This window comes from Chlorocebus sabaeus, chromosome 20 (assembly GCF_047675955.1).
Source record: "Chlorocebus sabaeus isolate Y175 chromosome 20, mChlSab1.0.hap1, whole genome shotgun sequence".
NCBI classification, from domain to species: domain Eukaryota; kingdom Metazoa; phylum Chordata; class Mammalia; order Primates; family Cercopithecidae; genus Chlorocebus; species Chlorocebus sabaeus.
In genome coordinates, this window is record NC_132923.1 from 83,295,596 (window position 1) to 83,303,823 (window position 8,228).

At 58.1% G+C, this 8,228-nt stretch overlaps 1 protein-coding gene across 2 annotated transcripts in view; it reads left to right on the plus strand.

Moving 5' to 3' along the window:
- GLIS1 (GLIS family zinc finger 1) overlaps positions 1-7,020 on the plus strand; it is a 234,547-nt gene extending 227,527 nt beyond the window's left edge. The window contains exons 9-11 of one of the 2 annotated variants that reach the window (XM_007978689.3): positions 3,177-3,355; positions 3,911-4,078; positions 6,483-7,020. In XM_007978689.3, the coding sequence (XP_007976880.2) occupies positions 3,177-3,355; positions 3,911-4,078; positions 6,483-6,640 (505 nt within the window). In that variant the 3' untranslated portion in view covers positions 6,641-7,020. The remainder of the gene's footprint in view (positions 1-3,176; positions 3,356-3,910; positions 4,079-6,482) is intronic. The other variant, XM_007978692.3, reaches the window with a different exon arrangement.
- Positions 7,021-8,228: the final 1,208 nt, after the last annotated feature.

The following is an 8,228-nucleotide window of genomic DNA, read 5'->3' on the forward strand; positions in this document are numbered from 1 at the left end:
GGGAGTGGGAAACCCGAGCTGGGAAGGGAGAGGAGGGGGCCTCAGGGATGAGCTGAGGGTACAGAGGGGCTGCTGACAGGCAGGGGAAGATTGTGGCTGTGAGTGTGAGCAGAGAGCCATGAAGAGGCAGTCTGAAGGGGCTGCACAGGGGGACCCAGAAAACCGGGCCCTCCTGGAGCCTCAGCTGCGGCTTCTGTGAAAGGCATTAGAAGGCACTCCCTGAGGAAGGTGGTGAGGGCCGAACACACGCCCGACACTGTGTACCTCACCTGGCACAGGCTCCGCTACGACGGTCCCCGCCCCCACCCATACTCGCTCAGGCCACCTGCTCACCCACCAACCAACTGAAAAACATCTTCAACCAAAGGAAAATAAACCACGAAGGCCGCTCGCTGCTCGGGCCCGTGCAGTCTGCTCCGCCTCATTCATCACCTGCCTGCCGCCTGTGTAAGTGCCCGTCAAGAATTCTGCAGCGAGAAGCAGAGTGATGACAAGACGGGACCCCCGCCTGCCCACCCCTGCCTGCGGGTAGGAGCCTCGGGTCCAGCTGCAGGAGAGAAGCATCCTCGTGCCTGACACCAGGCCCAGGCCCAGCGTGAATGGGTTTCTTTTTTCATCCCCTGAGAAGAGAGTGGGGAAAGGGCCTTCAGCCTCCACTTCCTGCCAAAGTCAACAAGGAACGGCCACTCGTGGCTCCCCAGTGGTTTGCTGGGACGTTTAAATAGCTTGACAGAATTATCTGATTCACTCGAAAATATGCTAAGAGGGCCTGACTTCATGACCAAATTTATTTACCCTGGCTCAGAGAAGACGCCGAATAGGGTATTTTTTTTCCCAGTCTTGTGCGAGTTATGAAGCCCTCGGTCTGCCAGGCCAGTGAGGTTTTATATTAATTTTTATAGGTTCCAGTTGAAGCAAAAATATTTGATTTAGGAATCATTTGCATGACTCAGAGGAGGAGCTCCAAAAGATCTTTTTTGCCTTTTAAAGAGTTCAGGTAGAGCAGCATAGCCTCAGGCGTCATGTCTGCTGTGGACAGAGTTGTGTTCTGTTTAATTTCACTGGCTGTGAAGGTGGCAAATGTGAATTTATGGTGGAGTGAGACAGGAAAAACAAACTTTTGAAAACGCATGTTTTTTCCCCTTCATATCTGGTTCATCTTAATCCTGCAATGCTGTTAATCTCTGGGGTTTGTAGCTGAGAGATTCAGAAACTCATTTACTAGTGTCATCGGTTGTTCGCTGTGTGCCAGGCCCAGCGCTGGGCACCGGGTGACCGAGAAGGACCAAGACCTGGCGCTCCCTACGGGGGCTCTAGGAAACCAGGGGAGGGCTGAGTTGTGGGTGCCCAGATGGGATGGGGATAAGGCAGCCACCACACAGCAAGCCTGCAGGAAGGAGGAACTACTCCCGGGCCAGGCCCTGGCCCAGCTTCAGCCAGGAGAACTGGTCATAAGAACACACAGCTTGTGCACAGCTGTCCACAGCTTCTAGTGCATAGAGGAGGACGCTGTCCCACTGGATCACCCCATAAGACAGGCCTAAAAATAATGACGATAATGATAATTTATTCCTGGAGGTGTGATGAGGATTTGGCTCATGAACTTAAAACAGTGACAGGGATCCAACAGTGTGTTAGTGGCTGGGCCAGGGACCCAGCACCAAGGCCTTGCTTCGCCTGTCCTCAGAGAGCTCACAGTCACGGGGGCCCCACACATGTGGATGATGACAGCAGACTGGAGGGGCAGTCGAGGGGCTGCCAATGTTGGAGGGGCAGAGAGGAACTTGGCATGGCACAGATGCGGAGACACCAGCCCCTCTCCAAATCCACTTTCCCCATTTCCAGATAGCCCTGCTTCCTTCAGAGAGGCACTGATCTGTTAACACTTGGTGTCTCAGAGGGTGGGCAAGGGTCACGAGGTCACCTGGAGCTGTGACATTGAATTCGCTGTGTATTTTTATGTGGATGGTCCAGCAAGCCACAAATCCAGACAAGAAAATGGGGACTCTGAGCTCTCACTGTCTCCCTCTTTCTGCCAGGCACATAAATGCTTTACAAGCTGTGAGCCTTCAACCTTGTCCCCAGAGCCCCCAAGCCGTTGATCCCAAAGTCATTTTAGCCCCTGTGAACAGGGCCCAGGGGCTTAGGAAGGTAGCGTGAGAAGGGAACCTGGCCTGCAGCATCCTGCAGTCCAGGTAGTGGGCCCCCGAGCAGGGCTAGGCTCAGGGCACCTGTGCCGCTGTCAGCCACTGCAGTCTTGTTTCAGAACATGAGCTTCCAGAGTGCACAGTCTAGAGCCTGCGTCCCTCAGGCCCTGTATGAAGGCAACTGGTGAGCCCCCCATCGCAGGAGGTGTGCAAGTGGAGGAGAGATGGCCAGGGATGGAAACAGGAGAAGGTTCCTTAGAGTACACCGTGCAGGAAAAAAAATGCCAACTTGGCCATGGGACCGACTTGCTAGTTTTTCTTTCCTTCCTCTTCATAATGATGATGATGATTGATGGAGTGGCTAAGAATGTATCGGACATCACACTTTGTCTACATTGCTTTAATGTCACCCTCACTGTAACCCCTGAGGTCAGTGCTGTGTGGCTGGGAGTAACTTGGGCAAACCTCTCTCAGCCTTGGTTTTCTGGTCTGCAAAAAGGACACAAGAACACCTGTCTCCCGGGGCCTGGAGCAAGTCAGGGGCTCAGTGGATGCTGACTGTGAGTGCCATGGGCTGCTCCAGGGCTCCTCGTCCAGGTGGCCAGAGTGGCGTGCACGAGGCAGAGAGCCGGGCACCCAGCAGGTAATGAACGCTACAGCGTGCCCGGTGATGAGCCAGCAGCCCTTCCAGGAAACCAAGGCTCAGAGATACTAAGCAACTTGCCCAAAATAGTTGGCCAATGAGAGCAATGAGGGGTTCGAACACAGTTCTCTAAGCTGGAAAGGTTGCGCCTCTTACCCAGATTCTTGCTGACTCTCCTAAATACCAGACTCCAAAGCTTACAGGATTGAAAAGTTTGGCTTGAACATGACCAAAAATAAAAGCTCCTCTTCTAACTATTGTAAGTCGGAGCAGGTCAGTGGTGAGTGGGCTCCCCGTTGCTGGAGGGGAGTAAGCCACAGCAGCCCTGCCTCTGGCCCCCACCCTCCACACCCCTGCCTGCTGACGGGCATCTCTGTTCTCTCCAGGTTGGGGCCCGGCCTCCTCTCACCCATAGTCAGCCCCCCGAAGGGGCTCGGGCCACCGCCGTTGCCTCCGTCCTCTCAGAGCCATTCTCCTGGGGGCCAGCCCTTCTCTACACTCCCCAGCAAGCCGTCCTACCCACCCTTCCAGAGCCCTCCGCCCCCGCCTCTGCCCAGCCCACAAGGTAAGCTCTGGCCAAGGGCCCGCTCCATATAACCCCTGATTCCCACTCAGAGACCCCAGAGCAACAAGGAGACAGCGACCTAGTGGGGGAGGCAGGTACTCGGAGAATGACCGACGGCACTGGGAGCTGAGAGAAGCTGGGAGACGGGACATAAGAGGCCCAGCTGGGGGCATGGCCTGGAGAAAACTGGTTCTGAGAGTGAGGAAGAGCGTGTTCCGGGCAAGGCGGCAAAGGCCCGCTGCCCCGAGGAGAGGCCAGTGAGCGGGAGTGAGCGCGAGAGTGGAGGGAGTAGGCATCAGCCATGGGTGACTCAAGAGCAGTCACGTGAGACCATCTCAGCCACCCCTCGCCTGCCCTCCCCTCCCTGCAGGGCAGAGCTGAGAATGGGGCCCCAGCCTCCTGCACCTTCTCTGCCCTGGGCCTCCTCTCTCTCTCTCACACCCACAATGCCTGGACAGGACAACATGGGAGGTGCAGCGTGCGGCAAGGATGTTCCCCTCCCTGCCCTGGGCACTTCTCCTTTGTGAACGCGGCCCCTGCCACCCCCATCTGCAGGTTACCAGGGCAGTTTCCACTCCATCCAGAGTTGCTTCCCCTATGGCGACTGCTACCGGATGGCCGAACCAGCAGCCAGCGGGGACGGACTGGTCGGGGAGACCCATGGTTTCAACCCCCTGCGGCCCAATGGCTACCACAGCCTTAGCACGCCCTTGCCTGCCACAGGTGAGCCCTGCCTGCGTGGCTCCTGGTCCTGGGCACCTGCCAAGGCTCAGCCCTGTGCTGGGTGCTGCATACACACTGTCCTGCAGTCTTTGGATGCTTCTGTGGTGGGGCCATCCTCACTTTACAGAGGTGGAAGTAGAGGCTCAGAGAGGTCCCAGGACCCTGCAGAACTGTCTGTACCTGCCTGACTGGAAAGTGCATGCTCCTTCCACAGTTTTGCGAGCCTTATGTGTGTCTAATGCTGACAGGTTTCTGAAGAATCGGACTGGGAGCTCATGGTTTAATTACTGCTTCTCTTTATTTACTGAGCACCTACTGTGTGCCAGGCATAGCTGCAGACCCTAGGGATGTAGCAGGGAATGAACAAATTCTGGTCTCCCTTTGGCAGCAGAGGAAACTAGGTGGGGACAGAGCCTAGAGGTTGTGCTGTTCCTTCCCTGCATTGGTACCTGGTGCTGCCCTGCAGGGCCCTGGGCCTCCCCAGCTCTGCCCCAGGCTTGGCTAGAGAAGCCCGGGGAGGGGGAGGGTGCCCACAGCCCAGGCGGAACCGGGCTCAGATCAGCGGGGCAGGCCTAGTCAGAGCAGGGGCATCAGAAGGGAGGGGCTAGACTCTCCCTGAATTCCTGGAGCTGAGACCCACCCTCAAAACAGCCTTGGGGCCCAGGTCTAACAGGTTTCCGGGGCTCCAACAAAGGGGAACCTGAGACCCCCCAAGAGGCGGGTCAGCTTTTGGGGCAGCTTTGATTGCGTGAGCGGGAGCGGGAGGGTGGAGGGACAGGCATATAGGGACAAGCGCTGAGGCCTCAGCTGGGTACATACCACCCTGTGGGTCCATGTCCACACACCTGCACCTGTGCCAGGTGTCTATGTGTGCCCGTGCTTGCAGGGCTGGCACAGGTGGCTCTGGGCAGCGTGCACTCCGTGAGTGTCAGGAGCTGGCAGGGCTGCACTCTTGTGTCCGCACACATGTGTTACCCCAGGTTTATGCAGATGTCCATGCACCCCGTCTGTGTGCACATCATGTCACCCACCCCATGACTCATGGCCGTTGCCACAGACGCGTGCTTGTGTGCACGTGTGCACCTGTGTTTGAGGACCGTGCCCACAGGCCTGTGGGTAAACATGTGCCGTGTCCATGCGAGATAGACGTATGTGCATGTCCCCCTTCATGACATGGGGCCCACATGGAAGATGGGTGCTCTGTGTCTGTGTATACCCGAATTGAGGTGCCCAGCACTGTGGGCTCTCCCCATCTTGTCCTCCCCACCCTGATCCAGCCCACATGGGATTTCTCAGCTGAGCAGCAAGGCTTAGACTGAATAGCTCTGAATGGAGCAGGAGGCAGCTTCCACGCCCCGCCCCTACACCGGCCAGGGGAGGTTCTTTCAGCCTCCCCTCTCCCCAGTGTCCACTGCAGGCCTGCTTAGCGGCCTTCTGCCCACACCTCCCTGGTCAAGCAAAAATCACACACAGAGCACAGAGCATTAAATTCAGACTGACAAGCTTCAGGGGCTGCAGGCCTCAGAACAGTTCAGCCCAACCCCACTGCATAGACTGAGGCTCACCTGTCTTAGGCCACACAAACTCGTGACAGCAGCTCATTGGCAGATCCTTTAGGGCAGGGGCTGGAGAAGATGACCCCTCCCGCCCCTCCCAAGTCAAGAGCCTCTGAGTGGTGGCCCCACCCTGGAGACAGCATGTCCAGTGGAAGAGCCAGGTATCTCTGGAGCCAGATGGACCTGGGTTCAATCCCAGCTCCCCTCCTTACTCACACTAACCTTAGGCAAGCATCCTGGCCTCTGTGCCTGCCTTCTCAGCTACAGAACAGGGAGGATAGTGCATCCACCGCATGGGAGCGTTGTAGAGCCGAAGAGAAGCAAGCTGAAATGAGCACTTCCTAAGTGCCCAGTAAATGCTGGTGCCCTTCTTTGGGTTTCTTGAGTCTGGTTCGGGGATGCAGCTGAAAGGATGGGGCTGAGCCGGTCCTTCTACCAGGAGGGGACCAGCCCCTGAGGGCAAGGGCTGAGCTGCTCCTACCCTACCCCTCTCCTTCCCCCACCTTCTGCCCCACAGCCCCAGCCCTGGTGATGGACCTGTGCCTGTCTCCTCAGCTGCCTGTCTCCCCAGGGTGTCAGCCCCGTGCCTGTCAGTCAGCCCCGTGCCTGTCTCCCCAGCTGCCCTGGGCCCCCTGGGTATGCCAGGCCCAGGGTGCCTCCCAAGCCCTCACCCCACTCCAGCCGCCAGCTCCCCCATTTGGAAAAGTTGGGGGCTCCAAGCAGTCCCCACTGACGGGACACTGTGAGCGGGGACCCTGGGCAGGCGGGGTGGGACCTGGGAACTGGGAAGCATGAGCAGGCACAGCCCCTGCTGCCTCCAGCGCTGACCCTTTCCTACCCACTCACAGGATATGAGGCCCTGGCTGAGGCCTCATGCCCCACAGCGCTGCCACAGCAGCCATCTGAACATGTGGTATCCAGCGGCCCCGAGGACTGTGGCTTCTTCCCCAATGGAGCCTTTGACCACTGCCTGGGCCACATCCCCTCCATCTACACAGACACCTGAAGGAGCCCCCACATGCGCCTGCCCGTCCAGCACTGCAGATGCCACCTTGCCACCTGCTGCCGCTCCCACCCTCCGTGCACCCAGCGGGAGTGCCAGGCCACAGCCAGAACAGCCAGGCCAAGACCCAGGGAAGCCAGTGCTGCCACACCACCCAGCGCTGCCAGGGAGCCACCATCCGAGCCCGCGCTGGGCACACAGAGGTGCCCGCCAGGATCCGTGGCCCTGTAACATTCCCTCAATTGTGTCTTCCCATTCCTCCCCACAGTGGTTTTGAAATCACAGACCTCGTGTACATAAAATATGCAGAACTTGTTTTCCATTCCCCTGCCAGTTTTATATTTTTGGTTTTACAAGAAAAACATTAAAAACTGGAAAGGAGATGTGAGGGCCTGATTCTGCGTTGTGATTCAGCCCAGAGGCTGGGACCAGGAGAGCCTTAGAGGAGGGTGACAGAGCCGGGTGTTCAGGGCTAGGGAGGCCACATGGAAACCAGCTCAGGCCCTGGGTTCTGACCACAGGGATGGGAACCAGTGGCACGTGGCCCCCCCACCATGTGCTATGGTCCTTACAGACACCAGCGTTAGTCCCAGGACTGTGCAGTGAGGTAGGCCTATCCCCATGGACAGGTGGGCAAACTGAGGCTGGGAGGGTGTGGCAACGGGCTTCAGATCCCGGGCCCCACAGTCAGACCACAGTTGGGACCCAGCTCCATCTGACCTGGGCCCCTGCCTGCTACAGCGACTCCTCTGCAGATGGGAGAACGAGCTTCAAATCTAGTGTCTGGGCTTCTGCAAACAGAGAAAACCCTGGGAGGGCAGGGCAAGCCTGCTGGGGGTAGAGCCCAGACAGCCTCAAAAAGCCAGAGGCAAAGGCCGGTCCCTGCAGATAGGCTGGTGCCAAGAGCAGCCTGTGTCTCAGGAGCCTTGTGCCCACCCTGGAGGACCGAGGCTCGAGTGGGTCTGTCCCCATCCCCCGTCTGTCTCCCTCCAGCATCCAGCATGAGGAACAGGCCCATGCTCCAGGCCTGGGCAGGTGACCTGGATGGTGGCCAGCATCTCACCAAGTCACACGGATCACCTGCTACAAAGATCCAGGGAAGTTCCTGCCTCATCCCCTCTGGAGTGGAACCATGCAAGGACGGTCACGTTTACCACCCTCCCTGTGCTCCCAGAAACAGCCTAGGGAGAGGTCTTCTTGTCCTCTCTGTAGGTGAGGAGGGGCAGCCAGCATTCACACCTCACCAAAGGGCCGCCTCTTTGTACCACACGCTGACTTAGGCAGGCAAAGCCAGATGAAAGGCCCAGTAACCCCCTTCTATAAAGAAGGGTCTCTTATAGAAGACCCTCGGTCTCCCCTTTATAGAGAGGGAGACCGAGGGTCAGAGTGAACACCTAGCCACGTGGCGACAGAGCCGTGATGCGTGCCTGGTCCTCCCCCTCATCCGCGATGCCACTGACGCAGTGGTGCCATGCTGGCCTGCGGGGCTTCCCGGGGATCTGCTCTCCACCTCCTCCCAGGAGCCTGCTGATGAGGTGCTTGTACCCATGTCCTACCTGCCCCTCCAGACATGCACTCTGCCTGCTCTGTG